The sequence below is a fragment of the Erithacus rubecula genome (genome assembly GCF_903797595.1).
Source record: "Erithacus rubecula genome assembly, chromosome: 1".
NCBI lineage: Eukaryota > Metazoa > Chordata > Aves > Passeriformes > Muscicapidae > Erithacus > Erithacus rubecula.
The window spans coordinates 3,942,144-3,969,543 of NC_136658.1; the positions used below are offsets into that span (position 1 = coordinate 3,942,144).

General features: G+C 44.3%; 3 protein-coding genes across 11 annotated transcripts in view; 2 read left to right on the top strand and 1 right to left on the bottom strand.

The window, feature by feature from the left end:
• Nucleotides 1-11,545, bottom strand: part of RCSD1 (RCSD domain containing 1) — a 30,001-nt gene extending 18,456 nt beyond the window's left edge. For 3 of the 6 annotated variants that reach the window (XM_079308040.1, XM_079308038.1, XM_079308039.1), the window contains exons 1-2: nt 10,950-11,084; nt 9,829-9,967 (exon numbers count right to left, since the gene is read on the bottom strand). In XM_079308040.1, coding sequence (XP_079164166.1) covers nt 9,829-9,947 — 119 coding nt within the window. In that variant the 5' untranslated portion in view covers nt 9,948-9,967; nt 10,950-11,084. Of the gene's footprint in view, nt 1-9,828; nt 9,968-10,949 lie in introns of all 6 variants that reach the window. The other 3 variants (XM_079308043.1, XM_079308041.1, XM_079308042.1) reach the window with 3 other exon arrangements.
• Nucleotides 11,546-17,889: 6,344 nt separating this feature from the next.
• On the top strand, nt 17,890-23,151 carry CREG1 (cellular repressor of E1A stimulated genes 1; the record flags this gene model as incomplete). Of its 2 annotated transcripts, XM_079320096.1 has the most annotated exons (4): nt 17,890-18,359; nt 19,663-19,782; nt 21,031-21,215; nt 21,602-23,151. In XM_079320096.1, coding segments are annotated over exons 1-4 (645 nt in total). In that variant the 5' UTR covers nt 17,890-18,020. The 2 variants fall into 2 exon arrangements, with proteins under 2 accessions (XP_079176222.1, XP_079176223.1); XM_079320097.1 differs by lacking the exon at nt 21,602-23,151 and having other exon boundaries at nt 17,979-18,359; nt 21,031-21,216.
• A 1,753-nt stretch (nt 23,152-24,904) lies between these two features.
• The window catches only part of CD247 (CD247 molecule), a 51,884-nt gene continuing 49,388 nt past the window's right edge, over nt 24,905-27,400 (top strand). For all 3 annotated transcript variants that reach the window (XM_079308925.1, XM_079308926.1, XM_079308927.1), the window contains exon 1: nt 24,905-25,663. The gene's annotated coding sequence lies outside the window, so the exon portion shown is untranslated. The remainder of the gene's footprint in view (nt 25,664-27,400) is intronic.

Here is a 27,400-nt window from a genome sequence, read left to right on the forward strand (position 1 = left end):
CCTGAGCAGGAAAAGCCATCTGGCTGTTCAGCCACTACTCTCTGTGCAGGGGATGGAAAACCAGTCAAAATCAGTCATTTAAATAAATTATTTTGTGTGTGTTCATAGTGGTTTGGAAATACATGACCACAGAAACCTCCAGCAGAACATGGGTGTCTCTGTTTTCTTTTCTGCAATAAGTGCTTTTTGCTTTTTGAGATGCCTGATCCTGTTTGCTCAGAGTGTTCTAATGGGGAAAGAGATGAGGATTTGGGACAGGGGAATGTAATAGGGACAGGTCAAGCAGGGCAAATCCAGGCTTGTGCAGAAGCAGCATCCCAGGCACTGGTTAAATTTTAATGCAGAGCAAGCAGGTGCCCAGTGAACTGGAGGAACCTACAGGGTCAGGCACTGGCTGCAAGATGTGGGTTGCAGCCTTTCCAGTCTGCATTAGTCCATGACAATTCCCCTCAACTTCTCAAAAATCCAGGAAAGAATTTTAGTCCAGCGACTAAAATGAGATTTGGTCTCAGAAGTCAGATAGCTCAAGAGGAAAGACACAAAAGGTACTCAAGAAAGGATAAGATGACTTCTATTGCAGGGAGACACAGGAGGTTGGGATGAGAGGTATGGAGATGAAACAAAAAGCTGCTAAGTACCAGTGAGACCTAAGGGGGAGAGGCTGTGGGACATATATTAAAAAGAGATTATGATCATGGTTTATAAGATACATAACATTTGCCTGCAGACAGTGACAAGGAAAAAACAGTCATACCCAGCCACACAAGTGGAAAAAGAGGGGAAAGCAGAGAGGCTGTGCCCACACAGGCAGCATGGCAGCCTTTCCCTGGAGAGCCTCCATGCAAGGGGGAATCTCCTGCTCCTGAAACAGCACAGTAATGCACTCATACTGGGTTTTAATCCCAGACTTGCCACACAGGGCTCCCCCTTCAACTCTTTTTTGTTGTCTCAGTCAGAGGCTGAGGTATTTAAGATGATACATATCCAAAAAATAGAAGAGAAGTACAGAACAATTGAAAAGCTGGTAGTTTACTGTGTGGCTACTGCAGGTGGAAATGTATTGCAAACCATCTAACTACAGCTCTACCACTGCAAACTGGAGCTCAGCCATCAGCAACTGAGACACAAAACCCAAATAGTTTAACACAGATCTCTACAACTCCTAAATTTGACTACACTAGGAGACTAGACTAATGCACTTCTTTCCTTTATGAAGTCCTGAAAACTCAGTGTCTTGCTATTTCCTTTGAGTTAATATAATTGTTTTAAAAATACTGGCTGTATTTGTCTGGAACAACAACAACAAAAAAAAATTAAATTTTAGTTAAAAAAAAATGTGGGTTTTTTTGTTGTTTTTCTTTTTTTCCTCATTTGGCCTTAAAAGAATAGTGTTTATGTGGCAGAGCTCCTCCCCTGCTCCAAGTGAACACCAGAGACACATCTGAAGCAATTGCCCATTAAGTTTACCATATCTCTAAGTCTTTTGGGGAAAATAGTTTGTGCTGCTTAAATGGGAGTATTATCAGTAAGTCAGAACCTTGTAGCAGATACACTGAGCATTCCCATTATTGGAGGTTATGAAAATTCAGATTGGGATGCTGAAAATAAAGTCCCTTACTCTGGAATGCCTGTCAAATACAGCCCTCAGCTCCTTGCTTTAAAAAGCCACAATGGAGGAGGCCAGTGGGAATGTATCAAGAGGAAATGGCCTCAAACTGCCCCAGGAGAGGTTTAGATAGGATATTAGGAAACATTTCTTCACTGAAGGGGTTGTTCAAGCACTGGAACAGGTTCCCAGGGAAGTGATGGAGCCACCATCCCAAAGGACATGTATATGGTAGCTCTTGGGGGTATGCTTTAGGGGTGGGCTTGGCAGGCCTGAGTTAATGCTTGGGCTTGATGATCTTACATGTCTTTTCCAATCTAGATGATTCTGTGATTAATTTGGCAGCAGGACTTCAGTGTCATCTGAGAGCCAATGCACAACTTTCTCAAGTAATTGAAACTCCTCACTCTCCTTCAAGCAGCATTACTTTTCATTTCTCCAAAATTAAATTATCTGAACACCTACACAGTTTTCAGCTTAGTTCAGGAAGACATCTGGATTTTCTGGTATGTCAGGCAGGATATGGTTATAAAGTCCTGTCATGAATTCCTTCTCTCCATCTGATGGGAGCCCTCTAGCAATAAATACTGTCTGAAATCTTGGTGATACAACCAGAAATGAGCTATAGCAGATACCTAAATTGAAGATAATGTGCTTGCAAGGGGGGAGAAATGGGTTATTTCTCAGAAATTACCCACTGAATAAATAAGATGATGAAGTTGTGTTGTTTTAAGAATCCACAGACACTCCCAATGTGGAATTGCTCTGTCAGAGCCAAGGGCTGATTTGTACCCTGGCAGGGTGATGCTGAAGTCCTGATCTACAGCTGACACCAGCTGTTAGCAAGATGTTGGTCTGGCTGGCCTGGAAAACATTGTTCCCTGTGTGTCTCCAGCAGGAAGGCTCTGGGATGTGTCCTTGAGACTTCTAAAGGTTCCATGGCTGGAGGGCTGGGGTGGCAGCTCTGATGAAGAGCAGTGGTGGCCACTGTAAGATGTGGCTGCTTTCCTGGTGAGCTGCCTCCACCAGCTGCTTGTTCAGAGCTCTGCTCCTGCCCAGGGCTTCCCTCAGAATCCTTCTCAGCTTCCCAGTGTTTCCCTTCCAGACATCTGTTTTTCTTAATGGTCTGGGAACTGTACACAGCTTGTCAAGTTTCCCCAAATTAATTGGTCCTCTCTGTGTGTACTTCCAGGCCTTCTTCTGGGGAGCTCTTGCTGCTCTAGAAGGGTAAGGGGTGATCTTATGGAGGAACAACCAGCAAAACCTCCCAGGGTGCCCACAGGAGACAGGAAATGGGCAGGCAGTCTGTGGGACAAGTGCTCTGACCTCAAGTGAGCAAGAATTTTAGACTAAGACATAGGGTGGAGAGCGGCCAGGAAGGCTGTGCTTGCATGTGCATCACTTCAGTGGGGAAAGAAATGCATAAACCATGTTTATCATATTGTGCCTTGACATAAATCATTATTTTATGCCATCTCAACCATGGTGTTCCTTTAAGTGACTAGTTGTAGCTTCAGACACGATGGGAGGCTACACCCTGCTCTCATCTGCAGACCCCTGGGCAGCTGCTCTGAAAGAAACAGGCTGAGCAAATGCAACAGACCTTGTAGCAGAAAAGGTCTCAACCCAATGGATCTTCTCCCTTGGTTGCCTCACAGGGGGTCAGGAAAAAAGCCCTGCTTTTAGCAGTGCCTGAAAATAAAAGATGAATTTCAACATGAAGAGGTTCAGACTCAAGATGCTGCAGGTGGGATGAGGAAGGGATCACTCTTGGCCTAATGAGTGGTTAAAGAGGATGAACTTTCAGCAAGTGCATATACAAAAGGCATAAGTTATCTAATCTGAAGCTATTCAGAAGGTTAAATTTGAAACTGAAGTCACTGAACTCTCAAAGAAGGTGCACGGAGAATGCGAGATGCAGGGACAGTTCAAAATACTTCTGATAAATGCTGAAGTAGGCTGTGGTACCTCTCCATTTAAGCTCACTTACAGACAGCATAGTTGGAGCAGCACAGGGATTCAAACTCCTCTTAATTTATCAGGCTGGGAACAGAAAATCAGAAGGGTAAATGAGCCTACACAGAGCTTCCAACTGCAGCGGCTTCCAGGACTCATCAGTTAGGACCGTGCTATCTTTGTAACACATTGCTATGAAATTAGGTCTACACTGGATACAGGCAGGTCAGAGAAGGAGGTTTGTATCTATCTAAGCCAGGAATTTAGTCTAAAAAGGTACACAGATATGGAGTGGAGGAAAGTGATAGCAAGCACTCTGCTGGCAGGCAGCTTGAGGTATGAATGCTGAGTTATACCCACAGAGATGTTTTGTTAGCTGGAACCCAGAGGGCTCAGTGGCCCCAGTGGCATTGAGGATCCAGATCTGCAAAGCTGCTTTTCCACCCTCTGGCTTCATCCAGAGTCTCCAGCCTGTGAGACTCCTGAAAACTGGGCCAAGCAGTGGGAAAAATGTACCCAAGCAGCTGTAATTTGCTGTTATGTTTGAAAATGCCCGAGTTTACAGCCCAGTCCATATCAGCCATAACGATGCATAAGAAATTTAGTCTTTTCCACACGTAAACAGCTCGTCTATATACCCTAAGGAAAATGCACACAAACTGCTCCTGAGCTTCAGTTTGGCCTTTGACATAGATTATTTCTTGGTGATCTGAAGAAGATAATGATCTCTGCTTCTGAGTAAAACTACTCATAAAATTCTCCCAAAACGTTCTGACAGAGGAACCCCGTGTTTGTAAGAGCTTTGAAACACTCTACTCCTACATCAGTGCTCTATTTCTTTTCCCTGCTGGCTGATTGGAACTTTTTCACAATTTCTTTCTCTGGCAAGAGGAGGAACTAAAGTTCCTTCAACCTCAGGCACAGTTTCCCCAGGTTCAAGCTGGGCCACAGGAACCAGGTGTCCAGGAAGTGTGGGCTCAGTGCCTGCACAACACTTGCTCATTAAGTGAATCAGCACTAGGAAGCTCTGGCCAGCAAGTCCCTGAATTCACAGGTGTTAAGAAGAAAAATTAAATTCAACTTTTGATCTCTAGAATTACTGGAATGATCCAGATTTTTGAGTACATTAGTTGACAATGTATTACATGAGATTGAAGTCCTGATGTGAGTGGAAAAGGAAACTTTACATTGAGCTAGGAGATGAAAGACACAGTGCTAAGATGGTTTATTTTTTGTTGGAGAATCCAGTGTATTTAGCAATCCATCCCTTTTCTTCCACTCTGTCCTCTTCACAGGCACCTGCTGCCTCTGTTTGCACAGAGTCCCTTTGCCTCTAACTGGGAATGAACACCTTCAAACTGGGAATGGAAACCCTGGGTTCTCACAGAGGGACAGTGTCAACAGCTCCATGCACCTTGTAGAGACTAAATGGGAAACCAAATTAGACTGTGCACATTTCACAAGCTAAACATGCCCTCACTGCAAGGCCCAAGGGGTGAAATTCCTGGGAAGCCTGGCACAAGTGTGTGTCTGTGAAAACAGGGCATGTTTCATCTGAACTTACATCAGGGGGAATGTGGCACTCAGCAGAAAGGTATTTCAAGATGACTGACTTGAGTAAGCCATGATTGCTGTTGCATTATGCAGTTTTAAAGGATAAAGAAACACATTCTAAAAACAGGAAGAAAGAATAAAAATCAAATTGGTTTTGTGTTTTACACAGGCAATAAAATAACCATTCCCAGACTCTTGCAGATGTGATGCCAATTTATTTTGACCTGGGCTTCCCACAGGCAGAAGTTTGCTGGGCTTGAACAATGCACTGCAGCAGGGAGGAATCATAAACACTTTTGGGGCTGATGCTGAATAGCCACTGGCTTCTCCTAGCAGCCCACACGTGGAAAAACTGCAGAAACAGCATGGTGCTGCCCCTCTGGTGGCCCTATCAGTACCACTAAGCTGAATACAACTGAAGATTGCTTCTTATCTTTCTAATGCTCAGTCCAGTCTATTTTTGAATCATTCATGGGAAAAAGATTTGTACTACATTTGGTTTCCACTACGATACTCTAAACCATGCCAGATCTCACTGTTAGAAATCTTTCCTGCTATTTGGTGAGATATAAATCTTTCCTTTAATTGAATTTCACTATTCCCAGGCATACTGCTTTTCCCATTCACTAACAAATTGTTTCCTCTGTGCTAACAGTTTTACAGTACTTTCCTCAGTCTCTCTGCAAAGCCACACTGACTTGTTCAAACTCCAATCTTCTGAGGCAGAATTCCCTCCCCTTTGCATTTTTGTTCCTTTCTGTGCACAAGAAGTCACTGGCCTGCATCCTTTAGATATCCAGGCTTTCCAAACCACACACATTAATTCTCTGTGCATTTGAGAAGCCTGGGATGAACAGGGGCATTGTTGAAGCTGGCAGTGGTAAATCAATATCCTTTGCTGATTAGCCACCAGTCATCCACACTGACCAAAACCCTGTGTGCATCTTGTTAGAAAGGGTAAACAGGTGTATTTGCATATGCAAAAAAAAACAGCTTACAGCTACCTGTTCTGTAGGGTTTGAGCTCTTTTAAAATCTGATGATGAATAGTGAAGAAAAAGCCATGCAGTACATCTGCCTTCAACCTGGCAAGTGAGGTGTGGGTCTTTGTTTGCAGAAGACTTCCAGAAACAGCTTCAGCAAGTGATGTGCTTGAATCTGACAAGAATTTGATCCAGTGTCTTTTCTGTCTTTCCAAAAAGTGAAAACCTCATTTGGCACTAATGGGGCAGATAAGGCTTATCCTTCCCACTACATTACCAGGACCCAGATACTGGTGGTAAGATATAAAGACAGAACTCAGATTTGATGCAAAAGCATGTCTGGCATGAGATTGCACAGCATTGTGACCTGGATGAAGTGTGACTTAAACCCACTCCTAGGTGAGACTCTGTAGGAAGGAAGTGCCCTGTGCCTCTGTCACAACCAGGTGTGAAGCAACTCTGCAGTGAGTGTGTAATAACAACTTCTCCTTACACAACATTCATAGACCACATTCATCTTATGCCTGCTGTCCTGTGAACTGCTAAAGGCATATCCCTGTCTGCAAAGCACCAAGACAAAGTCCTCCAAAGAGGTTTCCTTGCTGCTGGGTTCAGCTGCCAGCTCAGATCCCAAATTCAGCCTGTAGAATCGTTGTTTAAGGAAAAGGAGCACCTGCCTCTCTAAAACACCTCTGTTAACAGACCAAAGTGGAAACAGAATGGAAAACCAACCCCAGTTTGTGTGGGCTGGTTCATTTCCATGATAAAAGCCAGCAAGTTTCCAAGCAGCATCTATTGATAAAGCAGTGCTGATGTTTTCCCCTGTTCTTCAGATAAGCAGCTCCTGGGAATGTATGAGAAGGTATGAATGATATGCTGTAAAGCATCCTGCCAATTAAAATGTGGAGCACAGGACAGCAGGCGTTTCCAAAATGCTGTCACCATGGCTTGGGACACTCAGACAACCAAACTGGGGACTGAGGAGAGGTTCAGAAGAATTCTCCCTCTCTGGTGACACAGGAAAAGCAGAAAAATAAATTAATTAATTCCATTTATTTTTGTGTCTCTGCTAGGTGGAATAAAGGGCTGCAGCACAGCTCCTGAGGTTTGGTTTTTGCTGTTTTCTGTCCTTCAAGGCAGAGGTCACCAATCACAGGGATGTGGAAGTCTGGCAAACCTGATCCTTTCCAGGACTTTTTGCTGCAGACATGCTATTGTCAAGCAGGTCCCAAACCTGCCCAGACCTGAGGATTAAAATGGGATCATATAGTACCTCTCCCTTAGTACCTCTCCCTCTCTTAGTGTATTTAAATACTGTTCCCTTTATTTTCACAGACACACTGCACGAATATCTCATTTTGATGGGCTTGGAAGGAAACACTGAAGAATGTGTATTTGAGGTTGAACTGTTCTGTTAAGCAAAAAGAAAAAAAAGAAGAGGGGAAAAGGAACACTTTAACTTTTAGGATGAAATCCAATCATCAGAGTTTCCTGAGAAAGGAATATTGCTTCCTGGCAGAGCTAACCATGGTGTAATGCCTGTTCTTGATCTCAGCTCCACAGCTGTGAGGGTGGGCAGACACCTCTCCCAGCCCAGCTCACCTCCTGCCCTGCTGCTCTGAGGACCTGGATGGTCTCAGATTTCAGCCCCTCATCTGTACAGTACCCATTCCTGCATCCCCCCAGTCTGGTCCCCTTGGGTGATGTCTCCTCAGTGCAGTTTTCCTAAGGACAGGGTGAGTGCTGCCCAGGAGGCTGCCCAGAAGGGTGAAGTGAGCAGAGAACTGCCCTCAGCCCTGGAAAAGCTTTCCCTCTGCTGAGTCAGTGCACCAAGAGGAAAAAAGGAGATCTAGCAGGAGTAGTGGCAGAAAAGAGACATGGTAATGGAGGTGTCACAGAATTAAATGACATCTGCTGGCAGGCACAAAGCAGAGGGGAGCCTTCCCAAAATACACCTGGCTGCTGCACCTCTGCAGCTTAGGGAACCCATCACACCATAGGGAGCCACTCAAGGGAAACTCAGCCTTGGATTGTTTCCCTTTGCTGTGCAAGTAAAGTTCAAGTGTCTCCATGCTCCCAAGCCCCTCCAGAGAGGCTGGGAAGAGGAATGCCCTGACTGCTGTGGAATATGGGCTGCAGAAAGCCACAAGCACTTTCAGCGGATGCTTTAACTCACAACATCTGCAGCAAGGTTTGGGAATCCACAAGCCATGGGAATTAGACAGCTTGGGCCAAAGCTGAAGATGTAAACTAACAAATCAACACAAAATTTTCTAATACTTTTTGTACCATAAGTGAAAAGAATGTTTTGGAGCTGCTTTTCTTTACAAGTAGCTTAGCTTTCCCACTGCAGTTTTACACATTTTTGATATGAACTCATGTTAACAATCCGTGGTATAAACTTCATGATTTCTCTTCATCTGCCTTAACACTGGAAAGAAAACTGTCAAAACTATTTTGCATCATAAAGATGGGCCAAAAAAAAACCCCAAACAACAAAACAAAACAAAACACTGAAGATCAACAGACTCACAAAATTATGTGAACTGCAAGGGCAGGGTTTTCCTGCCTTTTTCTCCCTCTTTAGGATCTAAAACAGTTTCAGCTGCTGCAGAAAGAGATCCCAACTATCTTGCTTCTGTGGGTTTTTCAAAACTAGGGTCCTCCTGCCAGAGATGTGATGGAAATCAGCTGGCTAGGTCAGCCCTGTGCCCTTTTCCTCCTAATGCTGGTAATCCTCCTGTGTCCCATTAGAGCAAAGAGCCTGCCAGTTATGCCAGCAGGAAAGCACAGAGCAGCTCTGCCTGCCACTGGTGAAGCAAACAGGGAAATGACAGGACTCCTCTCATTCCTGCTGCACAGGATCCTTAAATCTGGTTTTAAAGCAAAAACACTGGTGACCCTGCCTGTGAAAAGCACTCAGGAAGAAACAGAACAAAGAATCAGCTGGTGGGAAATCAAATTCTTGGTCTTGGCTCTATTTTGGTCTAATATCTTTTTACCTTTGGGACATAAAACAACTTTTTGGAGGTGTTTTGGGACAAGACCAAGCTCACTACTTAAAAAATATATTGGAAATTGAGATGTTTTAGAAATAAGAATGGATTCAGCAATCTAGAGATGACCAAACAAATCCCAGGTAACACAGGGAAAAGGTGGGCAATAGAGATAAAGAGAGAGAATCAAGAGCAGGGAGCTCTTAGGTCAGACACTTCAGAGAAGCTTCCTGGCCACCAGACCTTCCATATGTGTCACACATGTCTCCAAAAAGGAAGTAGCAGGTGTGTTCCTTTCTACTCAACACAGAACAGAAAATACTTGAGGGGCGCAGTCCTCTGTGTGTGGAGAGGAGAGGGGTGAGGGAGAGTGTCCTCAACATGCCAAAATACTTGTTTCAGCCCTGAATTATAACAAATTAGGAGTCCAGTTCCCCCTCCCCTCTGAAACATCACAGGATACTACAGTGAAAAAGAATAAAACAAGTGTTAACAGTGAGTGAACTAGGCTCTGTCAAACCTGAAAACCCTTGGAAAGCCAAACATTTGTCATGTCACATAAGCAGTCTGGGCTGAGCTGGTTTCACCACTGCTTGATCCTTCTCCATCCCAAAATCTACTTAGATAATTCGCTTGAGGACATTTTTTTAACAAACACACCTGAACAGGCCAAATCTTTAACCCTTGCCTGTGGGGCAGGTCAGCACAAATAACAAGGATGGTGATGTTAGCACCTGGGTGTCACCACAATTGCCTGAGTTATGCACTGGATATCTTCAAAGAAAAATTGAAGTGGTGCTTGAGGCACATTGTTCCCTGGCTCTGTTGCATGTCCCCAGTACTGGGGCTGCATCCACGCAGAAAAAGGCTTATCTGGGAAGATAATATAAAGTGTTCAGTAAGGTCTCTGTTTAGCAGAGAGAAATACCAAATGTCCTCTTTCATAATTTGAGGTTTTGCCAATGTTGTAATCACCTTTCTATTTCCTGTGCCCCTCCTAAAAATAAATATTCTTTTTCCCTTGCCACTTAAAAAACTGTGGAAAGCTCACCAATCCAGGCTGACATGACCAAAGCAAGCACCACCATTCCTGTTTCCAATGAATGGGACAGGAGGCAGAGGGAGGTGAACTTGCCTTGCCCAAGAGGGTGTCACACAGGAGAAGGCTTGAACATAAACACCAGGCAAGCCAGACCCTTGTCCACCAACCGTGGACAACCTGAGACAAGAGATCCAACTCTCCTGAAACACAGGGCACATGCAGAAAACGGACACAAAACCTTCTGGGGGTGTGCTACTGGTCTATGTCACTCAAGCACAGGTCCTCGGGTTCTTTTCCCTGACCCAAAATGTTCTAGAGATGAGGAAAATGAGACCTCCCAATGCACGTGGGCCAGGGGCTGCACACAGCGGAGGGTGAGAATCACAAACACAGCGGAGGGCGAGAGTCACAACTGCGGCTGCAGGGGTTGGGAAGGAACCCACGCCTGTCACTCCTGGAAGGTCTGTTCTCTTATGTTCCCGTTTTTAATCACTCTTTAAAACCTTTCAAAATGATACCTTTTAAAATCTAACTAATCACACCTCGGAGTCTAAGAAGTAAGCGGCAGCTCTTCCTCACTCCCCTTCCACAGAAGTAATTTCTTCCCAAACCATCCCCCTGCTTTCCAAATCTGGACTAAAACCTGCAAAAGGCTCTGAGGTGCACGGCAGGAATTGGGGTGGGAGGAAAGTGACCTTTATCTGAACCCCAGCAAAGAGATATTTTGAAGCTGCCTTCAGGGAGAAATTGCTTTGCAAGGTGGAGCTAAAGCAGATTCGCGGAGCTAGTGGAAATAAAAAAAGTTTTCTTTACCTCCATGTCCTGCAAGAGAGAGGTGTCCTCGGGGCAAGCTTTTCTTCCCCACCCCTTTCTTTCCCTGTTAGCAGTGGGAAGAGCCGAGCCGGAGCGGAGCCGTGGAAGGGGTGGGAGAGATCCCGGCTGAGCGGACAGAGCCCGGCCAGCGGCCCCGCACTGCGAACAAGGAAGAAGGGCGGGTGGGTGAGAGGAAGGGAGGGGAGAGGAGGGGGAGGCCAGGCAATCAGGGTTTAAATTTAGACACGAATCTAAACAGATACTGTCCTTCCCGGAGCGCTGGGCTTGTCAGACAACAAGCGACAAGCTCTGCCTCCGCGCCCAAACTTGGGGACGCCGCATGTGCGCTTCCTCTCCCCTTTTTCTCTCTCCCCCTTCCTTTTTTCTATCACCTTATCTTTATTCCCCTCCCACCCCTCTGTTTAGTCTCTGCTTCACTCCACTGCCTGCAGTTCCTGCCCTGGTATCTCTGCTGCGATCTCTCCGCTGTCCACACTTCCCTCTCTTTGCCTGTTTATTTGGGAGGAGAGAATCCCTTTCCTTCTGACTGCAGCTTTCCTTTCTTTTCCTTCTTTTCAATAGTTTCACTCAGCAATGAAATGTCTTCGAAAAGGCGGAATAGGAGGGAAGCGTGGGTGATTATTGGGCTTGAACAGAATTTAAGGCGTTGTCCTGGCTGGGACGCGCAGGAAGGACAAATATCTGCTGGGTGATTCCGCAGAGATAGACAGGGATTAATTGTGGGCACTACCAGATGCCCCCATGCAAGGTTGTCACTGTAAAGCAGGACCAACTCTTTCCTCCTTGAATTTGTGTCTCACACCACCAGGTCAGAAGGTGTAGGTTGTTCTCTCTCTTCCCAGGGATGGACAGACTGTGCGTTGGAAGCGAGAAGCTTCTGTGGTGGAAGAAAAATTCGGATGGGGGATAGCAAACCTCCTCCGGAATGTTTTTGCTGCAGTTTCCCTTTCCACTCTGATCACAGTGTTGTAAACCGGACATCTCTTTTAGCAACTGTTTGCATATGCTTCTTCTCAAAGAATTTCAGTCCCCACCTCTCGAGAGCAGGGTGGTGCAGAGGAATTTGGAAACGCTCCCTTTGTCTTCTGCTGGCTTCCTAGCCTGGAGTGCAGCTGCAAAGTGACACAATGTCATATCGTCATTTTGGCACGATACCTTGGGGGCAGAAGAGAGTTAAAACATGTTTTCTAGAAGGGATGCATACTTCTCCTTCGCAGTCTTTCACAAGTCCCTGCTGGCTGTGGCTGAAAACGCTCCAGCATGGATATAAATGTGAGTGAGCATCGTGATATCCCAGCTCCCTGTCACTGATAGTGGTTCTACCAGTGTAGTTAACTGTTGCTGTCCTGAATGCTGCAGGACCCCCGTGGAATTTGCAGATTTAAAATGAATTTAAATTATCTCCCAGATTCAATACACAAATCACTCTGTCCTTACCCAAAAGAATGATAGGCTGAGTTGCTGCAATCTGGAGATTGGGCAAGAGGACTAATTAATCTGTTGTTGAAACACTAGATTAGATGAAACCTCTGTGCTGTAAGCAACCAGAAGATGCTGCAACTGTAGATAAAAGAAAATTAAACCTAAAATAAATATGAAAATGAAACTACCACTTGTTTGGAAATCCTATTGATTTCTTCAAGTGCTGACAGTGTTACATTAGGAGAGGGAATAGAAACTGAACTGAAAAGTAGGGTTGAGGCAGAGAGAGCAGGATTCTTCTAGTGTCCATGCTTTGCCTGCTGTGGTGACAGAAGCAGGATTTCAAGCTCAGGAATTTCACTGGATATAGATCCTAAGTGTTGTTTTCGAGGTATCTGCCATGTAACACACCGGCAAAGTCACACCTCCCATGACTGTTTCCTGCTGCTCAAGGGCTGTTTCATTATTTTCTTTCTGCTTTCAGAGGTTCTGCTGTGCAAAGGAAACCGTTTCCTTAGGTGTACAAAAAAGGAAACTGCTAGGCAGAGACAGTATCACTTCAACCACACTAGAAAAGCCAAAGCTGTTGCAGGTGCCCCACCACAATTCTTCTTTTATTTCTGCCTCCAAGTATTTGCCACAAAGCAAATCTTTTCTGCCTGCTGGATTCCCAAAAGCCATTGCTCTGGGCATGGTATGCAGTACTCAGAGTACTTTTGTCATATTGTCCGTGCTTTTGACACTTTTCCATGTTAAATCTTCCTTTCTGAAGAAGCAAGGGGTGAATGCACAGAAATATGGTGTATGTTTTTCTCCAGACAGGAAGAAATGAGGTGTGGATTTGTTCTCCTCTTTCTTGTTTCTGGACTGAAAACCACCAGAAAAGATGAAGAAACAACTCACATGCTTTAGCTGCAAGAACTTTGAAACAAACCTTATTAAGGGAGAAACTGGGTGTTTTACATGATGTGCATCTGAAAGTATTTTGAGGTATCTTCAAGTATGACTCTTTGTATCCTTCTATATATCCTTGTTTGCAAACTTGGGATGTAGCATTGTCTGTGAGACTAATTTGTTCTTACATCCAATAAAATGTTCCACATCTGTTCTGCTTTGCAGGAAAAACAAAAATAATACAGTCATCACTACTGCCATTAAAACAGGCTCTGGGGGGAAATTTCATTTGACTGAGAAAATGCTGCAATTGTGGCCCCCTGGATTTTGCAGCTTCCTGTCTGATTCTTTTCAAGATATGTGAGGCCAACACAGCAAGTTTGTTTCAGAAGAAATTACTGGCACTCCTGATACAGGCAGCATGTAGGGGAGAGGTGCAAGGAGCTCCTTCATCCTGGCATTCCTGCAAAACAGGTGGTGTAAGAGGTTCTGCCATGCTCAGAAACACCGTGGGCAACATTTGCTGGCTTCTTGCATTTTGGCTATGAGGGATGGACAATGGAGCCTCTGCAGGGTGCTAAGATGGGGATGCAGAGACATGACTATGCTTTATTCAAAAACCAGTTAGTTAAAAGAGCTTTGGACAGCATCTGAAACTTTGTCTGGGACATTTCTGTCCTTGCAGTTAATCTCATCTGGGTGTGTCTGCCAAATCTGGGAAGGTATGTTTGTCAGGGTGGTGGGAGAATGAAGGGTGGAGGGGAGCTGTGGGTTCCTGCAAGACAGATTGCAACTCTATGGGTTTTTTTAAGACATTTGTTCAGGGTTTTAGTACAGCTCACCTGTCAGTGCCAATATCTGAGGTGGTTCTGTCCACCTCTCAGCCTGGCCTTGGCTGCTATTATCCACATAATTTCCTGGAATTCACACCACTAACCAGCAGCTGTTACTAAATTGGGCTTTTGATCTCCTGAAAATGGGGTCTCAACCCTTCCTGTTTCCACTCAAGGAACTCAACTCTCAACTGAAAAAAACCCCAAAAAAACGTGTGTTGGGGGGATAAGGTAACCCCTGAAGAAACAACATTTGCATTTCAAAGATCAATCAGCTCAAAAAGCCAACATCCTGTTTTGGGTTGGCTTCATGCATCAGGTCTGACACTGGCAACCCGACAGGAAGCAAACGTGAGTGGCATTTTTATGTGAGAAACTCGATTTTTGAACCCACTGTTCTGCTGCATGTGCCCCAAGCTGTCTACCCCGTGCCCCTCAGCACTAAACCAAACCACTAAACCAGTGTCAGCAGACACTGAGCCTCACCCTCCTCTGCAGGGACTTATCAGCAGGAAATGAACTCAGCTGGAAGGCTCCGTGCCATTGACGTTGCTGTGCTCGGGTGCTGCAGCTGCAGAGAAGCACAAGGCACACAAACACACACGGTCTGGTGTGCCCAACCCTCTGCACCCCTGGGAGCTGGTGTGGGTGGGAAAGTCCCCTTACCAAAGGGAATTCAGTGCAGGATGAGGCTGCAAAGTGACTCTCACTAAGCTGAAATGGAGTGTCAGTCTGTGTGTTTGTCATGGTGGCCATGTAAAATAGAGACTAACTGAATCATTTCATGTGTTCCTGACTGTGAGTTGGTGCCTGAGTGCTCAAATCATGGTTCAGACCAACCAGGCTTCTTAACTAGGCCTTCCTAATTGCCAGGTTCTGGGCAAATCCTGTCCTGAAGCAGAGTAAAGTTAAAAAATACTGTATGGCACAGGAAGCATTTCACTTCATAACACTGAGATTACAGTGAGGTGAATCACCCTGGCCCCACAGGGGCTGCTGGGTGGTGTTCAGATAACTGATGTTATCCTGCAGCACCTGAATGTCTTTGGAGAGCTCTTCTTTCACTGCTGATCTGCTTGACTTCAGAGAACAAGCTGCTTAAGAGGCATGGCTGCATCCCACTGTCCTCATATAGTCGTGGGACAAATATCAGCATGACCCACTGACAGCTTGATTCCAGACTGAACAACCCTCTATAGTTACTAGTTTTAGTACATCAGGTTTAATCTAAACCAATAAAACCAGTCAGAAGGTGGCTGCTGAGACATTCTGGGTATATGTGCTGGTTTTGATTACACTGTTCTCAGGTCAATCCATCTCTCAGTGTCCTAGAAAGCAGTGTCACAAACAGTGTCCCTCACCAGCAGCTTCCTCAGCATGCACCCCAAGCTCTGACTGGACAAGATTTTCTGACTGAAAATGGAACAACATTTCTGGTCCCTAATGGGTTCTGCACAAAGGAACCTTGCCTTGCCACTGCCTGCATGGTGGCTGTTAAAAAAGAAAAAGACTTTTGGCTGAACATCAGGCCAGTGCTATAACAACTTCACCTATCTTCTAAAAAATACACCAAGGGAAAGGTCACAAACTAAATTCCCGACCAAGGTTGTTCAGGAAGTTAGAGGGTGAGAACAAATAAATGTCTTATGCACAAGCATGCAACACCTCTCTGCTCAGCAAAGGTCTGTGCTCTGCCACTTCTAGCAGCAGCAGGGCTGGTGTCTCCTCAGGAGAGAATCTAACCAACAGTTTTAGAAACAATTTGCATGGTGGGTCTCATGTGGCACCAAGCATTGGCACTTCAAAGCAGTAATAAGCACTTCAGCTTTTGCCAGAGCTGACTCACAGGTCAGTCTCTTCTGTCAAAGGCAGCGGCAAGAGACTTTAATCACCCTGGCAAGTGACTTTAATCACCCTGGCTGTCATTTGGATGGGGAGAGCCGGGCTGGCTCAGGAATGAGCGCTGCACGCAGCGAGACTGCACAGCCCCCCAGTGTTATCTGGACACAGAAAGGTTTCTGTTCACGGACAGACTGCATGACCTAGACAGGAAGCCTGGACCAAAGCACAGCTAGGCTGTGTCTGATGAGAAACCGTGCCCAGCCCGTCCAGCAACACGGCTGTCTACAGAGAGAGCTGGCTCAGGGAAAAGCAGCTCTGAAAAGGGCAGACAAAACATGACACAAGCCAGGATGGAGACCTTGCCCACTTTCTGACTAAAATACACCTTCTCCAGGGACACAGCCTGAGGACCATCACATATAAAACACACTGAAATTAAGATTGTTCCATGAACTCAGTATTGGAGGAAGTAAACTTGGCTCCATTTATGGTGAGATATTACTGTCTTTTTAGTGGTTTTTAAAAGCAGTGAAGCACATGAGCTGAAAAGGAGAACTAGTAGTGCCTAGCAATACTTTCTTGACCCTGTTATGCAAGGATGCTGAGAGTCCCTAGACAATATTGCAGCAAAACAGAGAGAACCCTTCTTCTTTCTCTGAGATCTAACTGAGGAAGTGAGAGAGTGGCTGCACATCAGGAGTTTAGAGTATCCTTTGTTTCTTTTTTCCTTTTTTTTTTTTCTATGAAAATTTTAGTTTATCCTGGAGATGTTCAGGAGAAGGCAGCAGCAGAAGGCTCCGCGCGTCCTGGAGAGGAGGCAGGGATCTTGTCCATGGGATTGGCAAAGGGAATACTTGAGGAAAAGTTATTTTGTTCTGCCTGTACAGGACAGCAGATAAATAATAGGGGATGGATGTGTGCGTGTTTTCCTTGCTGAGTTCAGCCCAACAGGATGATGCATCTGGCCTGCGGGTGCTGTGGGGCACCTCTGATAGATGATGGTCACAGGGCATGTTAATTTCGCTTTCTCAGTGCTACATTGCTATTTACATAGTGTGGACATACTCGGATCCCGGTAGAAATATGCAAATCGCCTGGATATCGTGGGGACATGGTGGGGACATGGTGGGGACATGGCCGGGAGCCGCGTCCCGCCAGCGCCCCCCGCAGGCCGGCGGCAGCGCTGCCGCCGCCTCCCTTCCCGCGCCGGGCCCGGGGAGCCGCTCCCGGTGCGCCGGGAATTGTGAGGCCGGGCCGGGTGAGGGCCGACAATTCCGGAGCAGGAATAGCGCGGCCAGCGGGAGCAGGGCAGGGATTGTCCCTCTGTACTCGGCACAATGCTCTGCCCAGTTCTGGGCCCCTCACTTGGAAAAGGCACTGAGCGAGTCCAGAGAAGGAAAGGGCTGGAGCAGGAGTGACCCGAGGAGCCACTGAGGGAGCTGGGGGTGTGTGGCCCGGAGAGAAGGAGGCTCAGGCGCCCCTGCTGCTCTCTACAGCCAGGAAAAGGAGGGGGTAGCCAGGCGGGGCTGGGCTCTGCTCCCGGGGACAGGATGAGAGGAAACGGCCTCAGGCTGTGCCAGGGAGTCCGGGTTGGACATTCACAGGGGTTTCTCCACAGAATGGGTGGTTAGACATTGGCTGCTCACTGGAGGCGTTGGAGTGACCGCCCCGGGAGGTGCTCGAGGGAAGGCCGGCTGTGTCACTGGCCGCCATGGTCCGGTCATTCGGCGATTTTGGGGTCTTTTCCCTCAGATCTGTGTCGCAGAGCAGAGCTCCCATTCGCTGTGAGCTGCCGGTGACTCCGTCCCCTCCCGGACCGTGCTCGCGAGGTTGTTTACAACTGCTGCGCGCACTGACCCGCCCCCAGAGGCTCTCATTGGCTGAGGCGGGCGCACCTCGCAAGTCTATTGGCTGACAGCGGGGGTGGTGGCTCGTCACTCCCGAGGTTGTCGTTCATTGGCTCAGGGGGGCGGGCAGCGTTGTTCCCATTGGTGATACACGGCGAGGCTCCGCCCCTCCGGGCGCGGTGCGTGGGGAGCAGGGGCGGGCCCGGCAGTCGATGGCCGGTTCGGTGCGGGGAGCGATGTCCGTGTCCTCAGCCGGCCGGGGAGCGATGGCGCGGCTGCTGCTGCCGTGCGCCGCGTTGGCGCTGCTGCTGGCGGCCGTGGCGGCCATCCCGGCCATTCCGCCGCCCGAGGAGGCGGCGCGCATGGCGCGCTACGTCCTGCACAGCTGCGACTGGGGCGCGCTGGCCACGCTGTCGGCGCAGGAGGGGCTGCGCGGCCGCCCCTTCGCCAACATCTTCTCCCTCAGCGACGGCCCGCCCGGGCCCTGCGGCGGCAGCGGCGTCCCCTACCTGTACCTGACCGACATGGAGATCTCCGTGCAGGACCTGGAGGTGAGCGGGCGCGGAGGGCGGTGACACTGCCCTGCGGACAATTACTAGCTCTTGAGCAGGGCTGTCTGTGTTCGCTGTTCCTGGGAAGTTCCTGCTGATCGTGGCCTTGAGAGAAAAAAAAAAAAAAAAAAAAAAATCAGCAGCAGACAGAGGAATTATCTGCAGCTTCCAGAAGCGCTGAGCAAAGAAGAGAGACGCCACAGAATACACAGGGAAAATTTTACACAAAAAAAGGTCAAAAGGGCTGTGACTTGTCAGTGTCGGACCTAAGCAAAAAGAATTCTTACAGAGCTTGCAGAAAGAGTAGTTATTAAATTCCTGGAGCTTACGGTCAAGGGAAGAAGCACACATGGAAGGGCAACATTGACATGCTGAGACTCTCAGTGTGTAATTTGCCTTGTCCCAGATCTTTTGTGGCTAAGAGTTTGCTAAAAACATAATGAAGTAGCAGTTGTATGGCTCCGTTATTAGATTTGTTTGTTCTAGTAGCTGGTACCTTAAATAGTTTAGTTATATATCTAGGTACTGTAGGGAGCCTAATTTCTTTTTCCTGATACCTTTCTCTCCATCCCAGATACAGCAGTTTGTTTTCAGAATAACATAAAACCCACTGTATAAACCGTAAATTAATATTTCCTTCTGGAGGCTCCTCAACAGGTCCTTGTTTTGCTGCTTCAGGACAGAAACTGTTGACATGTGACAGTGACAGGCAAGGGAGAAGGTGCCGAATAATCATGAGTCAGCTTTTTGGGAGTTAAGCAACTTCCTATCTCTCAAGTGATTGCTTTCTGTTTCCTGAGGTCACCGGTGCTCTCTGTAATGTTCAAGTGACTTTGGAGGGTTTCTCTTGGACGTGAACCCTTCTAATGGAACTTCTCAAAGCAGGGGAACTTCCCTTATTGGGAGATAATGACCCTTAGTAAATGACATTCTGCAGTCCTGTTTGGCACCAACACTTTTCAAGCCATGGTCACAAAATTAGATTTTAGAAAAGCATGATTTGCATGTAAAATGGGTGGGCTGAATTCAGAGTTTTAAGGAGGGTTGTTCTGTGACATTTGCATTTTATGTTAACAAGCTTCAGTACATCTCTGAACTGGGCTTTATTTCAGATTCAGAGCTCACCCTGAGCTCACCTTTCAGATGTAGTTAAGAAAAGGTGATGACAGCTCTATTCTTTTTGCCAGTATTACTGAGCTGAATAAAGTACCAAGAGCTAAAAATGTGGTGGGTATGAGATTTTTTTTTTTTTTCATATAGTAAGAGTAAGCATAAACCTCTTATCTTACTTTTTCCATTTCAGGTCAATTCAAATGCCTCCTTGACTGTGTCTTTGGCACAGACTCCTTACTGCAGGAAGCACAAATATGATCCCCAGAACCCCCTCTGTGCCCACATAATCTTTGTTGGGAGCATTGTAAAGGTAAGCAGCTGAAAGCTGATGCTGGGCAAGGTTGTGTGCATCAAATATAAATTTATTTAGTGGAGGGAGAGGAGAAAGGGGAGGAATTATGTGCAAAAGCATAGGCTGACATATTCTGTGTCAGCTCATAGTTTGTGGGAGCAAAATGAAGTGACCACTTGATTTTTGTAGTTTTGTTGGCATGCTTTAGCAAGGAGTTTGGGGGGACAGTAATGCAGGAAATTCCCCTCATTTCTGTCAATGTGTTCTGAAACTAAGAAGCCTGAAACCATTATTTTGGAGAAACCTTTGTACTTCATTCACATCTCTCTTGCTCACTTAAATTCCTTGGTTCATGCAGTGTGAGGTGCCTGCTTCTGAAGCTGTTGAAGTAAATACTAACCTGAGCTACAAAGTTGCAGACATTAAAACAAAAAATGTGCATTGTGGCCTTGCTGCCCAGGCAGTGTTGTTTTGTGCACCACTACTTTGGTGTCTCCTAGGAGGAACTACATGTGTTATTCATTGAATATCCCAATCCCATTACTGGGGATGATGATTGAGGAGGAGAACTAGTCATCACTACTCTCACATGACAGTCTCAATTCTTATTTGGTGTTTTCACAGCTCTGATATTTGTACATTGCACTCATCAACCTTGTAGTTGCTTTTCAGAGTTTCTCATTAATAATGGAATTGATTTTATTTAGGTGATTCTTCTTGTACTATACCCAGAGCTCTGAATTGTTGATTTAACCCTTTAAACATCTGTGCATTGTGTATTAAAAGTGCTGTCATATTTTTCAGCTTCCCTTCTCTGCAGATTCTGTTAAACCATCCTCTTTGTGTGTGTGTGTGTTTGCAAATGTCTGAGCACAGTTGGATCTGTTCCTGTCTGTTTCAATGATCAGGTGCAGAGGAGGTAAAATTACACCTAAGACATCACATTATAAAAATTCACCTAGAATCCATTCTTCTCTGTTTTGCAATTTGTTTAAAGATTTATTCTTATGTTGGTGAAGTACTTTTGTGCTCATGCTAACTCTAAAAGCAGCATTTTGATTTAATGTTCAAATCCACTATTTTGGAAGTGTTGTCTGTCTCACACAGTTGCACACCACACTGAAGATGAGCAGACTCAGCCACAGTAATGAGCCCCTTGGGACAAGACAGGCTGAACTAAAAAAACTGCAGTCTGCAGTGGTTTTTTAGCTAAAACTCTTCTTTACATGACTATCTCATTGTAATATTTTCCTGGTTTTTGTTTAGGTGAATGATTCAGAAGCAGGCATAGCACAAAAAGCACTATTCACTCGCCACCCTGAAATGGAAAGTTGGCCCAAGGATCATAATTGGTTCTTTGCCAAATTTAACATCACCAATATTTGGGTCCTGGACTACTTTGGTGGATTGAAAATTGTGACACCAGAAGAGTACTACAGTGTCAAGCCTTAGTAAGTACTGAAGTTCTTCATGGCTAACTCATTATATTTCACACCTGTAAAACTCCTTGTATTTAACAGGGAGGAGTGACTCCTGTAGAACTGGCATGGTCACTGTCCTCTGTTTGGATTAATTGCAAGACAGATTATGTTTTGGTCTAATGATTAATAGTAGTGAGACTCTTCAGCATTTCTGAAGCTGTATTAATGGGATTGCAGCAATGTTGCTGGTACTTCCAAAAGAAAATTGCTCTTGAATCTGTCCTTATGATACTGAAGTATAGAGAAATTGTGTTCTATTGTCTACATAAAGCCAATTCTTCAAAACTTACAAATATATTTTAGCACAGTCAACATGAATTATGCATTCATTTCACTCTTATTCTTACTCCTTGTAGGTGGAAGAAGATCCTTGGTGATGGTGATGTGGAAATGAATTACTTTGGCTGTTTCATGAAAGATTTATTTTTTCTATATAGTGTAGAGCTGAATTAATAATACAATAAATCAAACCCCTTGCATTGTTAATGAGTGTGTATTACCCTTGTGAAGCAGATTTAAATTCTCACTAACTTGAATCATGTCACACTGAAAAACCTTTGTGCATAAGCAATAACCAAATTTTATTCATTTGATGTGAATTTGGAAACGTCTGACAGTGTGCATTCAGAAATGTTGTGTTTACTGGAACTTAAACAATTTGTCCAGTTTTAAAGCTTTCAGTGCCTTAGTTAAGTAATGTTTTTCTGAGTACTTTCCAATATTATTTTAATACCAATTTAGTTTAGAATTTTATGGTGAAGTTCTACAGGGTGGCTCAGCTGATGGAATGGAAAACATTGCCTGTATTCCAGGAGCACATGATGTGCTGAGTTCCCAAATCCTGTTAAGAGTTTCCTTTGCACACTAATAAACTCACTTGTTTGAGCCATTTTTCTGTTTTATTGAAAGTGCTGTAGAATACAGTTGTGTTCATGCCAGCTGTACCTATATCTCAGGGTAAGTTCTGGGTAATTCCTCAGCTGATTGTGTGCCCTGACTCTGTAATAGAAGCAGATGAGCAGTACCTAAAATATCTGACTTAAGGAGAGCAGTGTCTTATAAATTCAGTGAGACTGTTGTGAAGGATAAATGTTTTCTGATTGAGATTCTGAAATACTCAGCTTTGTTAGTCTGATCAAATGGTACTTTATCAGCTTTTATTACCTCCAACAGAGAACTTGGGGTCTGGAAGCCTTACACATCAATTTTGGATTAGTGACCCAGAAGTGAAAAAGAAGCAATGCAGTATGACACAAATGATTCATGATTTGTAGAGAATGAAAATTAATGAAAGGTGTGCTTAATTAATTCTGTGTTAAAGTAAGGTGCACCTAACCACAAAAACCACCTTTTTAACATCCTATCTGATCTGCTGTGTGCTAAGTTCACAAACACTAAAAAGTGTTTATGAACAAATAAGTTGAGCAAATATTACCTAGTTGACCTAGAGCAAAGAATTTAGACTCCTTAGAGGAGGCTGGTATATAGAACAGTGGGATTTGCCATGTAAAATCCCTTTATCTTAATATTGTTGTTATAGCACTCCTTTTCTCAAATACTGGGATGATTTGTGAAAGTATATTGTATGTAACTTATTAAGAGTTCTCCATAAGGGGAAGGAAGGTACTTGGTACTGTTCTGCTGTTCTACTATTTTAAAACTAATTTATGATCAGAAAAACTTACAATATAGGAACAATTTATGTTGAATAGGTAACACTGATATTTAATGTGAAATTGAAAAATATTTTTATATTGGGTATGACAGTTGTGAAAACTCAAATGAATCTGTGTTATGGACTCAATCCTTTCTGTGAGGACACCTGAATGCATTACATGTAACCCTGTAACTTCTGATGTGTGAGACTGATGTTGCTTTTGTTAAAATTAAAATATTTTTTTGACAAGTGGTGTCAAGCATTATTTATTACATGTCCAAGAATTGTTCTCTCCCTCCTGCTCTCTTTCATACAAGCACTCATTATTCTTGTTTTACTGTTTCTCTCATGGAATTAATGGGGAAATGTCCCTATTTGCACCTACATTCCCCTCCTTGGATTAAATCTGTCTTTGTACATCACATGCTTTCCTGCATCTAATGCCAAGAAATGGAAAATTGGAAAGACAAATGCCCAACATGTCCCCCAACCCTTCTTTCACCAGCTGCTTCTGCACCCCCAGATTCCTCACTGGTAGGACAGGGTGAGAAGCAGGAAAGGTCTTGACATTGAATAAACAATAAAACATTGGTGTGCAACAAGGCTATTGTAAACACAAATTCAAAACACAGCCCCAAGCAAGCTAAGGGGAAAAAAACCCCAACCACAAACCCCAAATCTCCATCCCAACCAAAACCAGTACGCAGCCCTTGAAGTATTGCTTTCACTTGGGGGTTTGGTGCAGAATAAGCCTGGCTTTGTTTCTGGCTTTCTCCTGCTTTTACTATCAATTCCCAAGTATTTTCTCTTTGGAAGTGCAAGGGCCTTTTTAGGTAACAGATCTTAAAACAGTTTTATAATACTACTGCAACAATTGTAGATAACCCAATCTAAAATCTTTGAAATTTGTGAGGATCCCTGTGGGATAATAGTTTATAAGGATAGTGCAGAAGGCAATTTTCCTCAATGAATTACAACTGTGCTGATTAGAGAGGAGTGAAAACAGCCTTGCCTGCCCAATGAGAATGGGAGTTATGGAAGATTAGCTGGCTATCAGTAAGTTAGACTTTGAGACCTGGAGTTTGCTGCAGTTTGGGATGGAGTCTGCTGGCTGTGCTGTGAGGAGGAAGGGACATGGGATTATGCAAGGCACAGACAAGGTAAGGAGATGCTGTGTGAGGGACAGACAGGGTTGAGTGGCTGGGTAAGGGACAGGTTGGGGTTAGCCAGTCATGCAGAGATAAGGAGTTCAGGTTATCAATTTTCCCTTTAGTAATAGGTATGTAATGTTTACATCCAAGCCAAGGAAGTTATCAGCTGGTCCTAATTTTCCTCACCTCTTTTCCCTGTGCTCACCTTCATTCTGTTCAGCTCATTGAGGAATTTGTGAGCATGTTTCCCTTTTTTCCTGCTATCCAGGAGTAATACTGTTGCTTAAAAGAGAGGAGGCTGAGTACAATCAATTGATACAGCTGTAAGCAGTGAATCAGTGTTTTGATTTCCATGCATCCTCTACCAGAGCATGCTGGAAGTACCTGAGCAATGAATTCAGCCTCCCCACCTGAGAGGCACCTGCACTCACGAGAGTCTGACACAGGATGTTTGTTAGCTGGGAGTCTAACAAGGGTAATCACAACCTGTCATGTTCTTCCTTCTATTGATCTTGCTTATGTTTGTGTTTCTACTTCTTGATTTTCAATTTCTTTCTCGTGTTTTGAATGTAGGACTTGTGCCCAGTAGGCTGTTGCAGCATGCAGCACTATTACACAATAGATCTTGAATATATCAGGTATTCATTTAACCCATTATTCAGTTCTTGCTGGAATTCATTTCTTAGCTATTTAATATTATACCTGTGATCCTCACAAGAGGTAGCTCAATCAGAGTATCAGGCTAACACAAAAAGTGTTAATTGTAACTTAATGGATTAATTGGGTTTCAAAAGGTTTTTCCCGAGGAAAAACATTGAATTGAGAGGAAATCCAATAGACTGATATATTATTATTGAACACAAGAGGGTGCCACAGACTTACATTCGGCTGGAGTGTTAAATGTTTAATACTTAAAAGTGGTTATTGAATTCATCATAACTCAAAGATGCTGGAAAAGCAAACGATGGGGGCATAATATGAACAAATTCTTTTTCTACAGTGCTTTACATTATGAATGCTTCCCTCCATAAACACAGCAGCCTGCTGGCTGAAAAAAAAAAAAAAAAAAAAAAGGAGCATTCATCATTTTTTGTGTTTTGTAATCATTTTCTGCTATGGAGAGCTCAGAAGTAATATCCATGAAAATGATTTAAAGGTTTTTAAATTAAGTAACTCCAGTAAAGGAAATGGAGGCAGCTATAGAATGCCTTGGAACATTGACTGTGAGCAACCAGCTCCAGATTCAATGATGTTTATTTCTGCCACATCCAGAGAGAGGGGGTTCATTAGCATGACCATGCTTTGGCTTAGGCTTATTATGAGCTGAATTAAACCACTTGACTCTGATTTGTAATTTCCAACAGTTAATTAATCTTGGGTTCTTCAAGTACCCCCAGGCTGCTCTCCAGTGGTTTGGGCTGCCCTGATGATGTGCAGGTGTTTGGGTGATGAGGCAGAGCTGGGAAAAGCCTGGAGCTTTCCCATTTTCCATGAGTGTTGTGAGAGAGCTCAGGCTCTTGTTGCTTGCTCAGTTTTGCTGGCTTGGCATCAAGCCTGACTCGAGTGTGGTTGACCCTGCTTGCTGTCCCCCAGCCCCTGCTCTTGTCCTGGTGCTGAGGTCCCTGCCCTGCCCTCCCTGCCAGCTCCTTTGCTTGGGTGCAGCAGCCCTTGGTGCTCTCCAATAATTGAGTTTTCTCTGCTGGGGAGCTCAGCCCATGAATTTCTCATGCAAGCCTCTTGCAGCTGCTCTGAGGGCTTTTTGACTTAAGAATTTCTGTGAAATGGTGTGTAAGGAGATGAAGTTGCAGGACTCATTCATTCTGGCTGTAGTGGTCAATGTTTTTCACAGCCTGATTTTCTGTGAAAACAAAGCTTAGGTAACATTTCTGGGTACTTGCCTTTGTCAGGTTTGTTTTTACTTTGTTGGATTCAGATTTGAAATGGGAAGTCTGACCTTAAAGCTACCAAGCTCCTATAAATGTCATGACAACTTATCAGGAGGTTATTATTATGAGAGACATTTTAAAAGATGGTTTATTGTCTCATGGCATCAGTCTCATAGAAGGGTGAGACATTAAAGGTGTTACATCAATGCCATAATATCAGAAACTGCTTAATTCTTAGTTAAATGTCTTATGTTAGATTTTTAGCCAATCACATGCTTTTGCAAAACTTGTTAACATCTTTTTGCATCAGCAATTAATTGCTTTGCTTCTCATGGCTTTGTTGCAATGAGTAATTTTTGAACAAATCATATAATACTTCACAAACCTAAATTGATACATCTTAGGCTTCTAACTAACTTTATAATAGGTTCTGTTGCTAAACTTTAAAATCTTTTACTGTCTTGCTTAACACATTGCTTGCATAATACACATCTCTGTTTGCTGAAAACATAATTCTACTTAAATTATGAACTTTTATTCTAGTTTTATGTCTGTTTCACTTTTAATGTTCTAATTCTCCAAGGTCTTATGTCAAACCTTGTATCCATGTCTAGCTCTGAGCCTGTATGCACAAGGCCCTGAGAGTTCTCTGTACTTGCATTTCCCACAACAACTGTGATCTGGGGAGAGGAAACAACCCCCAATTAATGTATATTAAAGGTACAAAAATCATGTTTTAAAACTTCATTAGTTGTGCTGCCTGTAGAGCTGGAGTGTTCTGGTTGAGTGTGACCAGGGATGGAATTAGTGACAGAAAGGGTGCAATTCTCTGTTGTTTAGGAGATGGTAGACTTTAATCAAAGAACCCAATAGCTGTAACAATGCTTTTGAATTATTTTCTTCCTCTAGCTCTCAATACCCTACATTAAAAAGCCTTAAAATTTCCCCATTACTATTGCTTCTGATGCCTGCAGCTTCTAGGCTCACTTTTACATAGAATTTTTCTAATTTTTAAAAAAGATGCCACATTTCTGGTGGTGGATCTTCTCAAAAGAGGAGAGTGTCTCCCTGGACCTCAATAGTATTGTCAGTGTATCCATACAGGTCTAGGACTACTTCATGTTATTTTTGCTACTGCCACTGGCTCAGATTGTAAATTTATTTTGCATTACTTTTCCCTTCCCCTTACCTATAAAAATGCAGATACCAGTTTGCAGCACTCATGTAAAATACTTGTAACTCATCTTGATACCCTTAGATGGCAGGAATGCTGTATTTAAAAAACAAGATTACTTGGGTTTAATCTGTAATTAATTTTAAAGTTTTTAGAAAGAAATCTGATTGCTACAAGCAGAGTAATTTGACAAAACCAAACAGAGGGGGGTTTGTGTGCAAAGGGGGAGGGAGTGTCAAGAAATAGTGTCATTGCACATCTAGACTTGTATATTTATGTTAAAACAT